At 34.1% G+C, this 17,995-nt stretch overlaps 1 protein-coding gene across 13 annotated transcripts in view; it reads right to left on the bottom strand.

Annotated features, from left to right (window-relative positions):
- LOC105224032 (rab11 family-interacting protein 3) overlaps positions 1–17,995 on the bottom strand; it is a 163,410-nt gene that overhangs the window by 108,716 nt on the left and 36,699 nt on the right. For 7 of the 13 annotated variants that reach the window (XM_049457204.1, XM_049457198.1, XM_049457201.1 and 4 more), the window contains exons 3-5: positions 16,316–16,569; positions 15,993–16,242; positions 15,827–15,901 (exon numbers count right to left, since the gene is read on the bottom strand). In XM_049457204.1, the coding sequence (XP_049313161.1) occupies positions 15,827–15,901; positions 15,993–16,242; positions 16,316–16,430 (440 nt within the window). In that variant the 5' untranslated portion in view covers positions 16,431–16,569. Of the gene's footprint in view, positions 1–13,860; positions 13,906–15,826; positions 15,902–15,992; positions 16,243–16,315; positions 16,570–17,995 lie in introns of all 13 variants that reach the window. The other 6 variants (XM_049457193.1, XM_049457192.1, XM_049457197.1 and 3 more) reach the window with 1 other exon arrangement.

Below are 17,995 nucleotides of genomic sequence, written 5' to 3'. Positions count from 1 at the left end.
TATTACGAGTATATATGTATGTATATATAAAATATTCAAAGGTTGACAGCAGGTTTTAAAAAACGTTAAGATGTTGGTCGCTACTCATTTAGCCATTATGGTTTTCTTTTATTTTTGTGGCTGAGTCTCTTTTCGTTTTTTTTCCAAGCAACGAGACTTGAAGAAACGGCCTTTGGCGAGCTTCATACTTTTTTGAATTTGGTGAATATACTCCGATTCGTTGAAGCCTTCAACTTTCACACATTCTACAAAAAGAGTATGTTTATAAATTTGAAGCTATGTCCTTCAATGTTAAAAACAGGAAAAACTTACCAAATAGTAACCAACTTTTTATTTGATGATTTGACGAAATAATGAAAAAATTTACTTATAAATTTTATTCCATCAATTTGTATTTGTCGTTTTTCACGTACTTACTTGACTTGTGAATATGAACAAAGTAGAATTTAGCCGCATAGCTTACCTGGTATCGAATAGCATTACCTGGTATCGAAGAATTCTACATAGAATTTTCTTCGAAGTATTCTTCAAAGAAAAATGTAAGCGGAGAACCATTATTCCGCATAGCTTACTTTTATGCATTACCTGGTATCGAAGAATTCTACATGTACCGTTATAAAAATACAAATACAATTTGTCAAGTCAAACAGTATTTTAATGAGAGAGAGAGAGACAGAGAGAAAGAGGAAAATGCGTAAAAAGGATAATGAAAGCGTGGCCTGTGTAAATAAAAGCAAGAAACGGCCCGATATGAACAATACCGTTAAGTACTATAATTCCAATTTCACCGTCTTTGACAGTTACTGAGCAAAGAAAACATTGGTTTAAGCGCTAATGGATTGAGAATTCATATTAACACAACTAATAATACTGTTGGACGGCACAATTGTTTGTCTTCAACTCAACATAAATAAACTAAGATCCAATATTTTTCAAAATTTCTGTGATAAAAAGTAAGCTAAGTTCAAAACAAGAAGAGAAATGTGTCAGCAATGCAATGCGTTTGAATGTAAACTTAGTCAAGGTTGTTAAGTATATAGTACATACCCTCTAACAAAAGGAGAGCTCAGTCTCGAAACTCTGCTTTAATAACCACAACTACGGCAATATCTTAGTAAAACAGATTTGCCTTAAAAGTTATAAAGAATTGCTTGCGAACTTGTGAAACTCTTTAAATAATTAATGTAATGAAATTGAACTTGTGAAACACCTTAGATATTTAAATTCGTATAATGAAGTTGTGAAACACCGTTCAGCTTAAAGTTTTTCTATGTGTGAGCTAGTGAAACACCTTACATAATTGAATTTATATATTTGAACTTGTGAAACAGTGTATTGGGCACATTTTTTCGCTTTGTGAACTTGTGAAACACCGTGATTTTAAATATAACTGATTAGATTTTCATTTAACATCGAAGCATAAAAATGTTTATTTGTTTGCAAACTAAAACACAAATTTTAAAACTAAGATAGACAAATAAGTGAACCCCTTAGAGCATGAGCTTGAAGCACCATCGGTACATGCGCTGTCGGAAAAGTCTTTTGGCCCAAGATCGATGGCAAAAGGTTTAGTGATCTCTTTGCCCTCAATAAGACTTGCCTTTCCCTAGTTGTGGGGCTTCTAACAGGCCATTGGCGTCCATGCTGTAAGGCTAGAAATCTGTATAGAAAGAGTTGAGGTGGAAACAACTCGCCACTTCATTCTTGACTGTCCCGCTTTTGGAAGGTCAAGACTTAAACTCTTACCTTCAGACATGACACCAAATTGGCGGGAATGGAAATTAAAAGCCTATGCTAATTTTTATTGTCTACTACCGTTAAACTTTTCCTGAGCGGATATGTAAAGTCTAATCAATGCGGACAACCCACTTCAATTCAGGCCTTGAAGTAAAACATCACTCGTGTCATTCGCCAGTTAGCAGTCGGAATTCTCGAACGAACGAGTCATCTAAAATAGAACTCAACGGATGGACCATCTGAGAAGTAGCAGCCAACATTTGAAAGAGATAATCTTGAGAAAATAAAAAGTAGGGAACCTCGAAATGGATCACCGTTTAAATTTTAATTTTATTGTTCACTCTTGAGGCATAAGCAAAGTGTGATAAAAACTCTCTGTGTTTGAATTTCGATATCGAACTGACCATAGTTGATAAAACGATCCTTTTTTATAAATCCGTTTTTGGTATAAAAAAAAAAAAACTGGAAGCTCGGTTGGCTTCCCAGCTTTTAAATTGGTATTAAATATTTTTATTTATGTACATATTCTCACGACTATAACATCCTTTGCTCGAGTGCACACAAGAATTTAGCTCAGTCTAAAACAAGTAGTAACATATAATAAACAAAAAACATTCGTTTAACCCTTGCAGTACACTTACCCGCTATTTGCATTATTCCCACATATAAATTACAACAAATTTAAATGCCTCTGTTTCACATTTCCTAATTGCTTTCGCAATTATGCACAATTTTGCTATTATCGAAGAAAAAACATGAAGAAGCCCCTGTGTGCATGAGTCATGATAGCAAATTTTTCTCAGTTTAAGCATTATGAACGCTTTGTGCAATTTTGTTGTTACTTTTGTTATTTTTTATTGCTTTCGTTCTTCTTTTTACATTTCTGTCGCATAATTTTTGCTCATACCTGTGAAAAAGTCAGTCGAGTGTAGACAACAATGCCATGTAAGGCGGTGAGAAGTCAACGAAGATGTGCACTGGAACTCGTTTTACGTGACTGTCAAGTGTGGGAAAATTGTATTGTAGTTGTAAGCACAAACATACATACATATGTAACTTGATGTACATGTATAAGAATATTATAGTGACGCTTGGTTGAACTTTTGTTATATTTATTTGTATGGGTGTGTGCGTGCTTATGTAAAGATATGCAGATTTATTGACATGCAATAATGCAAATTGCGATTATTAGCGGATTATGATTAGCTAAAGCTGCTGTATTTTAATTTGTTTAATTAGTATTAATTTATTATGTTTACTTAATTATGTACATCGTTGATTTCAACTATTTTATCGTTTATTGTGGGAGTGAGAGGTGGTGATAGAGACAAACTGAGAACGTAATTGTGAATAAATTGCTACAATAAATTTTATATTATATTTTATTGTAAAAATATCTGCAAAAATACTTAATTTTTTATATAAACTATGTATCGTATCTTTCATAGAATCATAAATAATGAACAACGAAGAGAAAAACTAGGTTAGGTTAAGTATTGAGACTTCCCGTCCTCTGGGAGGATATCTCTCAAAGTGCTGCAAGAGGTTTACGCATACTTTGTCGACCTTCTGGATGAACGGCACTTTAGCGATCAATCAATTCGTTCAAACCTTTCAAATTCCCGAAACCGAATGGCATCATACCAGCGCCGCTGCAACAGGCTGTTAAATTGTCATGCAACTAGTTGCCACCTATCTATGCGAACTGCATAAGGCCGGCTTACATTTTGGGAACCTGGAGACGAGCTAGAGTCACGTTCATCCTGATGGCTGGTAGGTTTGCCACGTTACGCCCAAGGACTTCAGATCCATTAGCCTCTCCTCCTTCTTACTAAAAACTCTGCAGAGACTGATGGACTGTTACATAAGGAGACGCATTCCGAGGGACCATTTATCAGGAGCGCAATGAGCTTATTGTAAAGGCAGATCGATAGATACTGCTCCGCATATTATTGTGTTATGGCTTGAGGAAGCCATTAGAGGTAAGTCACTGTTGGGACCTTCCTTAATATTGAGGGAGCTTTCAATAACGTCCACGGGAGCGATCGTAACTGCTTTGGACGGTTTTGAGGTTAAATGAAACCTCGAACACTTTATTTTCAGCCTTCTGTGCGACAGAGCGATTGAAACGGAATGGAGCAACGCGCGTACTCGACGAAATTTAGGAGAACCCCACAAGGTCACAAGGTGGAGTCTTCTCTTCTATGGATCCTGGTCGTTAACGACCTGTTTAAAAAACTGGATTGTTGCTGTGTGATTGCCTATGCAGACGATGTAGCCCTCATGGTCAAAAGAAGGTTCCTGAGTGCTGTATAAGAGCGTAAGGGTACGCAAGGCTACCTCAGGGTCGTAACAAATTTGGTAGTCGGATGTGGTTTCGTCATCAACTAGACCAAAACCGAGATGGTTTTATTTACTAGAAGATATAAGGTCCCGGTGGTAACGCTGCCGTAAATGGCAGACAATCGTCTGCAACTGGCGGATACACTGATCTAGGGCTCATTCTGGATAGGAAGCTTTCACGGAAGCCGAAAATCGAAGAGATAGCAAAAAAGGCATCGATTGCCTTATACTTTTGTAGAAGAGCCATTGACAAAAGGTGGGGTCTGTCACCGAAAGAATTCCTCTGGCTCTATGACATCATACTCAAGCCAACTCCAACCATTTCTGAGAAAGTTGCTATCAAACTCAGAAAATCTGCGTTCCTAAAAGAACACATGTCTGAACACTTGAAAATCCTCCCACATTTTGATTTCGTACTAGATCACTTGGATTGTGGAGTCGCCAAACTGAACTCTGGCGGCTTTTTCTCTACCCATAAACCGGCAAAGGAGCTGTGGGTGGGAAGAAGCCGTCGGAGGAGAGGGACAGTGAACTTCTCTACAGCTGGGTCAAAGCTTGGAGAAAAGCTTGGTGGAGGGGTTTACTATCAGGAGTTCTCTATTAAGTCCAGCTGCAGACTGACTATTGCAGTGTTTTCCCAGGCGAGGTTGCAGCCATTAAGGTAGCAGTAGAAAGGTATATCTTACATCTAAATGCACTTTTAAAAAACAAACACTGATTATATACATATTTAGTATGATCCAACTGCTTGCACGAGCCTTATATATACTCGTATATATATATAAACTGTATATATTTCGTTTTTCTATTTCCATAAAATAATTAATTAAGCTTTACGGCTCAATTAGCTTTAAGTTTTTTATTAGCCTTGACTTAGTAGGGAGTTAATAGTAATAACTAAATACATATATTATATATAAGTTCATATGTGAATAACAATGCATTGGTGAATTTGCAAAAACGGATTTAGGTTTTTTAAGCTACTGCATTAATGTGCTTGATAAATATATATATATGTACATATACTGTATACTACATATGTTGTGCAAACACACCCAAACTCAGCTGTGCATTTTTGATAGTGTTTCGGCACTATGAATTGTATGGCTAATTAATTTTTGCCAATAATTAATAGAATTTAACAGTCTTAATTAACAGAAAGTGGGTAAATATCATTTAGATATTAGTAGTTGCCAATAGCACAACTGCTTGCAAGCAGTCGGTGTCTTTCAAGAGAAAATTTTTTTGTATGAAAATAAAAAAATTTCAAAATGTCCATAAAATTTTGGCGAACAATAAGCTTAGTTTGGAAAAATGTACAATAATCTATTTTAGTTGAAAATAGCCTTTGTCGAGATTATAAAGCTGGAATAACAAAACGTAACTTCAATCTAGAACCTACTTTTGACTTTATGAACTTAAGGAATATAAAGCAAATTTGCTTTAAAAGCTATAGAAAATTGCACCGAACTTGAGGAACAGCTCAGATAATTGATTAATCGGACTTGTGAAACGCTTATGTAAATGAATTCGTATAGTGAACTTGAGAAACACCGATTAGCTCAAAGATGTTCGATTTGTGAACTTGTGAAACACCGGTTACCTCAAATATTTTCTTTTTGTGAACTTGTGGGACACCTTAGATATTCAAATTCGTATAATTGAACTTGTGAAACACCGGTTAGCTTAAAGATTTTCCATTTCTGAACTTGTGGGACACTTTAGATATTTAAATTCATATAATTGAACTTGTGAAACACCGATTACTTCAAAGATGTTCGATTTCTAAACTTGTGGGACACCTTAGATATTCAAATTCGTATAACTGAACTTAAGAAATACCGGTTAGCTCAAAGATTTTCTATTTGTGAACTTGTGGGACACCTTAGATATTTAAATTCCTATAATTGAACTTGTGAAACACTGATTAGCTCAACGATTTTCTATTTGTGAACTTGTGGAACACCTTAGATAAATAAATTCGTATGATTGAACTTATGAAACACCGGTTAGCTTAAAGATGTTCCATTTTTGAACTTGTGGGACACTTTAGATATTTAAATTCGTATAATTGAACTAGTGAAACACCGGTTAACGCAAAGATTTTCTACTTGTGAACTTGTGGGACACCTTAAATCATTGGTTTAATATAACAAAAGCGGGCAAAACAGCTGTTGTTTTATTGAAAGCTTAATAAGTTTAAGAGAATTTTGAATTTAATACATATTTTACTTGCTCTAATATATTGGTAAATCTGAAAATTTCACAAAATAACATATGCTTGAAAAAAATTGAGATATTGTCGGCTAGTTCAATGACATCAAAAAGATAATGAATAGAAATATAAATATTTCTAAAGAATTTTTAGTAATTACAATAAAAAGCCAACATATACGAGAAGCCAATGGACATTTAATGGAACGAAAGTTGTTTGCATGTGGTGGACTAGTGAGTAAAACCATTTGAGTTAGAGAAAATGAGCAAGAAATATGTATGGGTGTAGTAAAACGCAAAATTAGTAATAAAAAAAGATTATGGAACACATTTATCAACCGCAAATTCAAGACTTTTCTCTACTAAGCCTACCATGAAATAAGAGCGATTGAATGTGTCAATAAGCAGCGCCGCAAATCTCACGCTCAATAGTCAAAAATTGCGAACGACTAAACAAAACTGTGAGAAAGTCAGCTGGAAGATTAGAAAAGTAAAAAAGTAGAATGCTAATAATGAAAGCTTTGTTATTATGTTTTTACTATTTTAGCCACTAAAGCAAAGTTAAAAAAATTCCTCAACTAACTGTATATCGTTATTTATGTGGTTCTTATTTCTGAAATCTTTTCAAGCATTTATGTATAATTAAGTAATTTACGTAATTCTTTTCCCATAAACAATAATAATAGAAACTGCTTAGTACTTCTGCGCTTAAGTGCTAAGTCAAGATCAACGAAAAAAATCTTAAGTTGCGCAGGTTTGACAATAGAAAATGCTAACAATTTGTGCTTGAGGCAACATAATTTCGTGGCACAAAATCATTACTCATCATTAATTTCTCATTCATACAGCTCCACGATAGCTAACAATTTAATGAGGAGTTAATTATAGAAATTTATGGTAGTTTTGGCGAAGCTTTATCAATTAGGGTGCATTCAAACGATAAATCTTTGCCATTTTTCTATTTATCAGCTTGCTGTTTCACAAGTTCATTTGAACGTAATTGTACGATGGTTGGTTAAAGTTGGCAGTTTTGAGAAGGTTGTACAATTTTTACTTGTTAGATTTTTTCATGCAAACTTGTTGGGTACTAAAACTTTAGGTGTTCCACAAGTTCACAGTCGGTGTTTCTTAAGTTGACAGTTAGTGTCGGTTAAAATTTTCAGCCCTACCTCAGGTACGCCTTTAGAGCAGCGAATAGTAAGAACTCTAACGATAGTGGCAAGATAAACCTTACTTAGAGTGAGCAGTTCAAAGGCTCCCTGGATTGCGAACTTAGCCAGAATGAGCTCGTGGTAGCACAGAAGTTAGCTATTGACCAGCGCCAACAAAGATCAGAGGTCCAACGCAAAACTACGGAGGCTAGTTCTCAATCCGATGAAATCGAGACAAGATTGTCCGCTTTTATAAGCTCTTTGGCTTTACAGTTTCCAGCGATTCCGCGAAGGCCAGCCACCCAGACGAGACTTGGACTTCAAAATATATTTATGGGAACTGTTCCACAAGTTCACATGGAGATAGTTGAGTGAGTTGAGACAAAATCCGACGAGACTTAGACTTAAAAATATATAAAATAAATTTTCGTAGACTTCTTCCAGATTTATGGGAGCTGTTCCACAAGTTCACATGGAGAAAACTTTAGTGAGTTCAGATTTTAGCCATTTTCTTGCGATGGTAATTCAAAAGCATCGAAACCAAGCTTCAAAAATAACTGATAAATGCGTCACCGCAACAAGAAGCCAACATAGTGTGGCATACAAGCCACATAACTTACAGCCAAACGCTAACCAACTAACCAAGCGTACATTTCCCCGCTGCCACGCAACCGTCATACTTTCATGCCATCACCAGGCCAAACAAAACAGGCAACCGCGACGTGTTTTTAACAGCGCATGCGCGCACGTTCGCATTCCTATGTCATGACGCTGACAACGATGACGTTGTTGAAGTTGTGGTTTTGCGCTGCACCAAACCACCACATACATAACTCCTATAATTATTGTGGTGGCAAAAGCATAGAGCAAAAAAAATATGCACTACACGAACAAGATTACAACAACAAGCGCATGCAACAGCCTGTTGAATGGCAGCTAACGCAAGCAACACCACCGCCACCACCACCACCAGTTGCATGCCGCAGCGCGACAAATGCGAACCAACGAAGCGTATAAGACTTCGGCGAAAAGGTCCGTTGTTAACTGATTCTTTGGCCATTGCACTGGCAATAGTGCGCTTCATATAGGGGTATGTGTTGTTGTTGCGCTCTTCCCGTTCAATCCCAACACAACCTGGCACTTAAACAAAGCGATCTATTTGTTGGCTGGCCAGCTTCAATGCAATGTCTTCACGTACATGGGCTTAGTTTAACTGCTAACCTTTATTTTTTTTCTTCATACACATTTTTCCTTGACTCTTCACACAGTTCAGATGTTCTTTCGCAGTCTTGGGAACCGGTTTCGGACTACTGCAGAAGTATTGTTAAGCAAAATGAAAGCTGGTAAGTATACAGTTGGCGAAAGAACAAAGACGTTGAAGGGCCAAGTTGTCATGGCAATGGCTTGCGAAGTCTTCTGCGTTTTCGTCTTGTGTTCTTGGCAGCTTGCGGCCCAACAGTTTTTGGTCTTTCGTTGAGACGAGAAAGAGGTGTGCCATGAAATTCGCCATGCAACTTTTAATGAGTTTGTTCTAAATTCCAATGGTCTGTCCGCCGCGGGGCAAACAAAGAATAAATTGTGAACTGTAAAGACAAAAATTGATGAACTAAACGGAATTGGATCAATTCAAAAGAGCAGTGAAGCTGTAGCTCAGCGCAGGCTTAATCAAGCTAAACATTGTTCATTTTTTTTTTACTTTTTGTTCTGTTTTGTTTGGGCAGTTAATTTTAACAGACAGTTGGAACTTTGAGTAGACTTGGAAGATAAAAAAAGAAAAATATTGACAAAGACTGGAAGACAGAAAACAGTTTAGCTATGCTGAGGTAATCGCTTTCGAAACTATGATCGTCTAAAGAGTTCGTTTGAAGACCTTTGAAGATTTCTGTCACGAAAAGGCTAAAGAGAGAAGGCAAAACATCCCTCCCCAGGGTTAAGCGCTGGATTTGGGACGCGCCATGTAGAAAACGCACAGAGAAGAGAAGAAAACAACCTCGGATGAGACCCTTTTGATGACGACCACTGCAAAAGCGTTAAGGATTATGATTTAAGGGTAAACACCTGAAATGTGCGGTCTCTTAATTAGTAAGGTGCCGCTGACCAGCTGGTTGATGTCCTGTTAAAATTAAATACTGACATCTCTGCCATCCAAGAAGTGCGATGGACAGGACAAGGACTGAACGAGGTCCTGGGATTCGTGGTTGAGAGAGAGACTCCGTCGCTGAGTCCTGCCATTCACCCCGGTGGATGAACACTTAGCCACAATTCACGTATATCAATTGGATCGCACCTATGAGAGCTGCCCCTTCCATGATGTCAAAATTGTGCTTGGCGACCTTATCGCCAGGGTGGGCAAAGCAGGTATCTCTGGCACAACGGTCGATAAATTCAGCATTCATGATGAAAAATGCCCAAATGGGTTGAGGGTGATCGACTTCGTCGGGGCCCGAAATATGATTATCTGTAGTACTAGACTCCAGCATAGGAAAATTCATCAAGCTATTTCCGAATCAAAAAGCCACCAACCAAATTGATCATGTTGTGATAGATGGAAGATATGCTCTCCGAGGTCCTTACATTGACTCGAACCACTATCTTGTTGCAGCCAAGGTTGGTATAGATACCCAGAGTTGAAGAGGGAAGCGAGGCACAATTGCAGACAAAAAAGAGGCCGAAATGCCTGCGTACGAAGACCTTGACAAGCTGGTCTACAGGGGTGATGTTCGAAAATTGCTTGAAAGATAAGGCTAACAGATGGTTTCAAGACCGGAGCATACTTTTCGGTTTCCGCTTGCAGTATTAATCGACCAGTCCGGGTTAAATTTGATTTTAAATGCATTAATAAATTTTGTCAGAGCTCGACTCGTAGGTTTGATAGTGCCTTCTAAACGCTTTTCGAAAAATTATTTTTTGCTGTATTTTCATGCTCTTAGAATAGTTTACTTTCTCACAGTAAAAACTAAACATAAAACAATAAAATTATCTCAATTACTCCTAAAGATAACCTTGATGATATGCATATATTCTGATGTCATAAGATTGAGCCGAAAAAAAGTCATTAATAGAGACATTTCGAAAGTGATATCATCAGCATTGGAACCGAAATCATTTCATTGCAAGCAAATTCAATGAAAGAAAAACAAATATATAAAAATAAATCTATACATTTAGTATATATGTAATATATACATACATATATGCTTTAAACGTTACCAACTCTCCACGTTACTCGTATACCAATAACAAGAACAGCACGTAGCTAATATATTATGTTTGTCTGTAACAGCGCCAGCTAATCACTGGCAATTAATCTGGCTCCAAGCGTTTCCGAACGCGATCTTAAACGCAGACACATTGGAGTTCAAACAAAATATATGTTATTTGCTATCTGTACGTTTTTTTCTGCACGCCGCTATGCACTAGCAACAACAACAATAATAGCACACATTCACCATTTATTTATGCCGTTTGCTGACTTCGATTGCGCAATGCCAATTCTCGGTCAATATATTGGCCACTAATTTAAGCCGGAAATTGCGACATGTCCATCGTTGGCCAGCAGAAATTATCGCACAAATAATTGCGAATAAGCGCAGAGAAAGAAAAGGAGTGGAAATAACAAAACAACAAAGTTGACAATTTTATTAGAGGAGCGCATATTTCTCTTACGTTAATTGAAAAAAGCAGAAGGCGAAGGCGTATGTTATGTTATGGGTGCAAACAATATTTATAATTGAAGTGGGAGAATCGTGGTGAATTAGTTGAAGTGGGAGATGTGTAAAGAAATATGTAAGATTTCATAGAAAAATAATTTTGTGAGGAAAAAAAATACATTTTTGAGAAACAATACATTATTCTTAAGAAAAAAATAGTTTTGCAAAAAAAAAAATAAGAACAAAAAATAAGTTGTGAGAAAACAAATTCTTATGAAGAAATAAATATTTCTGTATAGAAAAAAATTATTAAAACGCAATATATTTTTTTAAGGAAATAATTTTAATAACAATATATATATATTTGTAAAGACTGTTTTTTATGAAGAAAAAAATATTTTGTGACAAAAAATATGAAGCAAAAGTATTTTTTAAATATATTGATAACAGAAGAAATATATTCTTGTGAGAAAAAAATTTGTTTAAATATTTTATGACGATAAAACTAGTTTGCGAAGAATAAAAACTATAAAAGGAAAACATTTTTTTTAAGGTAAAAATATAATGGGAGGAAAAAATTGTTTATAAAGAATAAAGAATAATGATTATTTATAAAGAAAAAAATATTGTTTTGTGAAGAAAAAAAAATTATTTTAAAACTTTATGACCAAAAAAATATTTTGTGAAGAAAGCAAATATTTTTATAGAGAAAATAAATTTATGGAGAATAAAAATACTTTATGAAGATAAAATATATTTATAACGAAAAATATATATTTTTGTGAAGAAAAAAAATTATAAAGGGAGTAAAAAGTATATTTTTGTGAGAAAAAACTATATAAGAAGAATATAAGAAGAAAAAAAATTTATTAAGAATAAAAAAGTTTTTTGAAGAATAAAAATATTTTGCGAAGCTAAAATATATTTATAACGAAAAATATATATGTATGTATATAAAAAAAATGTTTTAAGAATAAAATAGTTTTGTGAAAAAAAATATTGTTTGTGAAGAAAATAAATATTTTAATGAAAAAAAGTTTTTTGAGGAATAAACATATTTTGCGAAGTTAAAATAATTTTATAACGAAAAATATATATGTATGTTTGTATATTTATGTGAGAAAAAAAATTTATGAGGAGAAAAATAAATGAATAAAGAAAAAAAAATAGTTTTATGAAGAAAAAATGTTTTCATGAAATAAAAAAAAATGTTTTCATGAAATAAAAAAAAAAATGTTTTTATGAAATAAAATATTTTTTCATGGAGAAAAAACAATTCTTTTGAAACAACAAAACAATTTTAATGGAGAAAAAATGTATAACGATTAAAAATACTTTGTGAAGATAAACTAAATGTATAACGAAAGAAATATATTATTGTTAGAAAAAAAAAATAATATAGGGAGAAAAAAATTATATAGGAAGAAAAAAAATATTTATTTAAAGAAAGAAATTGTTTTGTCAAGAAAAAAATATTTTATGACGGGGAAAATATTTTCTGCAGAGTAAAAATATGCTTATAAAGAAAAATAAACATTTTTGTGAGAAAAAAATTATATGAGGATAAAAAAAAATTTTACAAAAAAAATTGTTTTGTACAGAAAAAAGTCTTTATGAAGAAAAAACTATTTTTATAAATAAAAAACTATTATTGTGTAGAAAAAAAACAGTTTTTATGGAGGAAAAAACAATAATTCTTTTGTGAAGTTTTATCAAGGAACAAAATTTTTTTTTTTTGGAGAAAAAACTATTATTGTGAAAAAATATATAATTATAGTGTGAAAAATATATTTGTAAGGAAGCGTAGATTTTTGTAAAAAATCAATGGAAAAAAGAAATATATTTTTATAATGAAAAAGTATGCATTTAAAAAAAAAAAATTGTTTTGCCAAGAGAAAATAGTTTTATGAAGTAAAAAAATATTTTTATAAAGAAAAAACTATTATTGTGAAGAAAAAACAGTTTTTATGGAGAAACAAAAATAATTTTTTGTGAAGTTTTTCTAAGGAACAAAAATTTTCTATGGAGAAAATACTAGTTTTAAAAAAAATATATAATTAAAGTGTAAAAAATATGTATATTTTTGTAAAAAGCAATGGAAAGAAGAAAAATATAAATATTTTTATAAGGAAAAAAATAATATTGTAAAAAAAATTTTTTGCGAATTAATAATATAATATATTATTGTTAAGAATAAAAATATTTTTGTTAAAAAAAAGTTTTGTGAGGAAAAACAAATATTGTGAGACAAAAACAAATTTTTGAGACGTTAAAAAATATAAATTTGCAAACAAAAAAAGGTAGTAACAAATTAAAACAGCTTTCACACTAACAAAGACGGGTAAAATAATTAGAAAAAATGTTATATGAAAATATTTACATTTTTAATGTATGTATATCGGCTAGACAAATACATGTACATATAGAACTATTGCTTAAAAGTAATATACAAGCAATTAAAAATATTCAGACACATATTATATGTCAATTTTTTTGCATAAATATTTAAGTGCATTTTAAGTTAATGAAGCAAAAAATGACCGCAACCAATTTTCATACATGTCAGTGCAAAAATTATAAAGAATGTAAATCATTTTAGTATGTACAAAAGCAAAATTGTTGTGCAAGCTTTTTGCAAGTGCTAAGTGCCTTATTAAGTTAAGTTGATATTTATATGTATAACCCATATATACATTAATATATTTATTAGTTAAAATATATGCTTAGCGTTAAAAATTGGTTTGCTTTAGTAAAATTTTGCTTACTGTCTCATGGAACCCCAACGGCGATTCGTTAGGCTGTCAGGATTGCTGTAATAATAAAAACAAACTATCAGTAAAGTGGCAGTACAGCAGACAGTTTGAAAAAAAGTGTTTTTATAACGGTGAAAAACTTTTTAAAAAATTAAAATATGTATGAAAAATAATGATCAATGAAATGGGTATATGACACTTGAAATTATTAATAAACGATTAGCGATAAGCACAGGGTGCCTCAGAAGCACAAAAAAATATAATGAAGTTGACATCGGCCATAGTATAACAAATAAAGTACACAACTGAACTTACAACTTAAGAAAAGTAAACAACTCAACTTACAACTTAAACTAATTTCCACAACTTTCCGCCAGTTCACGGTATAAAGAGCATGTTGGCTACTCAAGAGAGCTCAAAAAGAGTGCTCTTTCAATTAAAATTACTCTTGAGTTTGTTTTTTATGTATGAGAGTATGAGTGAAAAGATCTTGCGCGCTCTTTGTCCTCACTATTGGCGCTCTTTTGACAACAAATAGCTTATTTATGACAGAAAGTAGTATATAAACAAAGGAAAATAAACAACAAAACATATTCGTCTTTATTTTATGACCTAAACATAACTAAAATACATATTCAAATTGGAAACCAGTTTTTTGTAAAAGTAAGACAGACTGGTGTATAGGTGTATATATGTATTTTATATATATACTTTAACAAATAAGCGAGAAGACAAAGAGACAGACAGACAAAATCAAAAAAAAGCTGACTGGCATGAAAAATTAAACAGTATGTAGTCATGTTTGTTTATAGGCAGGTACTAATATGTAGGCATACATATAAACGAAGGTGATCGGCATATTGGGGAAACGACACTGACATATGACGCTATACCGCACATATGTATGTACATATGTAATATATAAATATATTGCATATAAATTTGATATTTGCATATATAGTAAACCAGTCTTTAAATTATTGCGTCGAACTTTTGGCGAAAATTAACACACACAGAAGGCAAATAGTAAATATTACACACAATACTTAACGTAGAAAATGGCAAGCTGTCACTTTGACATTTATAGACATCACTAACTAATGCAGTCGCATTAGCGAGCGAGTAAGTGTATTTCTGTGAAGTGTCTAATAGATATTTCCATTTAAAGCCAACTAAGCAATCGGCAAACAATACATTCAGCGAGTAATTTATGACTACGCTGGTGACACTTGACAAACAAATGTACATAAATTGTTGGTGGAAAGTAAAAATAAGAAAATAAGGTTAACTACAGCTCCACCGAAGTTATAATACCCCACACAGAAGCATTTCCCACTGCATAAGAGGGTATAAAAGGTATTTATCTTGATTTGTATCGGTCAGTTTCTATGGCAGCTATATATTATAGTGGCCCGATCTGATTCATTTCTTTGGAACTTGTAACGTTACCATGGATAACAATCTATGCAAAATTTCGTGAAGATATCTCGGTAAATAAAAAAGTTGTCCATACAAGGAATGGTTTCGGATTGAGCAGCTTGTATGGCAGTTATATGATATAGTCGACCGATCCTAACAATTTCTTTGGAACTTGTAACAATGACTTGGATAACAATTTATGCAAAATTTCGTGATGATGCCAAGACAAATAAAAAATTTTTCATATAAGAACTTGATTCCGACCGTTCAATTTGTATGACAGCTATATGCTATAGTGGTACGATATCGGCGGCTCCGACATATGAGCAGCTCATTGATGAGAAAAAAGCATGTGCAAAATTTCAGAACGATATCTCAAAAAACTGAGGGACAGACGGACATGACTAAATCGACTCAGTTCGTTACACTGTGTCTTCGACTCTCTTTTCTGTGTGTTACCGCTGTGCAGGGTATAATAAAAAGTAATAAAAATTATACTAAATGATACTCCAACTAACTCGCTATTCATGTATATAAATATATATATGTAAAAACTCACCTGGAGGAGGTGGTGGTGCGACGTAAGCTCATGCGTGCCCAATTGTCACGCGGAATGATGCTCAGCTCGTCATCGCTAAAAATATAATGTCGGCATGAAAAAAAAATAAAGCACAAATTAATAAATGACAACAACTTTTTCTTGCACGAAATTTCGGCAAACTCACTTGTTCGATGCCGTTACAGCGTTGTCGTGTGGCGCCAGCTCCAATTCAACACCGCCAACACCACTGCCACCAGCGGCAGTGTTGCTATTATTATTATTGACAACATCGGCACCCAATAAACCGGCCGAAACGCTAGATGCAGTGCGTTGATGATGATGATGGCGCTGATGCAGGCCGCGCACTGCGTTTTCGCCGTAACCCTCATATGATTCGCCGTCCGAGAGTGAGGAGCATTGCGATTTTGCGGCATCTATACATATTTACATATGAAGAAAGATAAAATGAAATATTTCAAGCGAAAATTCACACTTTGTTTAGCTCACCTGTGCTGGAGGGCGGCGTTGAGGGCGTTGGACTTGAGTCACCCGGCGATTCGGCCTCGACGTAAAGGAAATCTCCATTGGGCTTGGTGCCCTTCATGCTGGGCATAGGTGCCATTTTGCTGGATTATTTATTATTGTTTATATTTTACTGCGTGCTTTAAATATTTTGTATTTTAATTAAAATACTTTGTGCAGCGCTAATTTCGCTAATTGTTGCTCACTTTTTCTGTGTCCAGTCTGAAGGCGATTTTTTGCTGTTTATAAAAAGTAAAAAAAAGAAAAATATTATATTATAAATTTTTGTGTTTCGGAATGTCAAAAAAGCAATAAAATATGATTTCTGTCACAAACAACAGTATTCGAAAAGTTATTATACAGGGTGCATTTTTTCAATTATTGCAAAATTAACATTCTGGAAACTTAATCATTGAATTTCTTACAAAAATATTTCTTGTTATGAAATTTCTACATCGTATGCTCAGTTAAGTGCTGGTTTCCAGCCTCCATTCATTGATTTTCCAGCGCTTAACCAAGTGAAAATTGAGGTTAGGAGCTGTTCTCAAAGTCGATTTTGCCTAACGATACCAACATAATATTTTCACACAACTTTTTTGGCTATTAAGGTCCAATATGACCATAGACAACTATATTTTTAGCGACCTGAAAATGAAACTCAGTCTAGTAGCCGCCTGACTTTCCCAAGCGACATCGCTTCGATCTCTAAAAAAGTTCCAAGAAGATCCGATGTTTTCGAGAGAAATTTAATTCAGCGATGAGGCGCACTTCTGGCTCAATGGGTATGTAAACAAACACCATTCCCTATTTGGGACGAAGAGCAACCTGAAGAGATTCAAGAACTCCCATTTCATCCAGAAAAAAGCAACGCTTTGATGTGCTTTGTGAACCGGTGAAGTTATTGGAAACCCAATACTTAATGCCTGAAATTGAAGCTCGTGATCTTGGCGAAATTTCGTTTCAACAAGATCGCGTCACTTCCCACACATCGCATGAATTATCGATTTATTGAGAGAACACTTCGTAGAGCAGATAATTTCACGTTTTGGGACGGTCGATTGACCACCAAGATCGTGTGATACACCATTATACTTTTTCCTGTGGAGATATGTAAAGTCTAAAGTACGTAGATTCTTTACAAAAAATGTCATATTCATCCTCAACAAAAGAGTTCTATAGATTAGTTTAGATTAAAATTTTGATCCTAATGGGGATCTCACTAGAACAGCTTAAAACGACGTTTCGTTATGATATCTAGAACTCCTATAAAATTGTGCGGTAACTAGGAGGGTGTTCGGCAAAGCGCTTTGAGGCGGCGAATGCCAATTTCAGCTTTGTCTTCTGGTTTGTCGAAGGAGTGGCTGTTGATATATTTCCCTGGACAATTTAGAAATGCCTGAATGTGTTCACCACAAATTCTTTCATACAACTTTAACATTTAGCGTCGGCCGTGATGTGAGATAAGAAGGTTAGATTGTCAAAGGCTTAAATTAAGTCGCCAAACAGACATCTGTAGCATCAATATTTTACACAGCTTGTGTGTAATATGTTACCGATATGAAGATTTGTCGGAAGGAACATTTTTGTAATCTTAATTGTCGAGTACAAAACTTAAAGCGCGATAAAAAAGACTCGAAAATCCGAGGTCGATCTACACCCATCTCT

Source organism: Bactrocera dorsalis, chromosome 5 (assembly GCF_023373825.1).
Source record: "Bactrocera dorsalis isolate Fly_Bdor chromosome 5, ASM2337382v1, whole genome shotgun sequence".
Taxonomy (NCBI): Eukaryota; Metazoa; Arthropoda; class Insecta; order Diptera; family Tephritidae; genus Bactrocera; species Bactrocera dorsalis.
The sequence above is the reverse complement of the archived record's forward strand: the minus strand, read 5'-3'. Positions and strand labels throughout refer to the sequence as shown.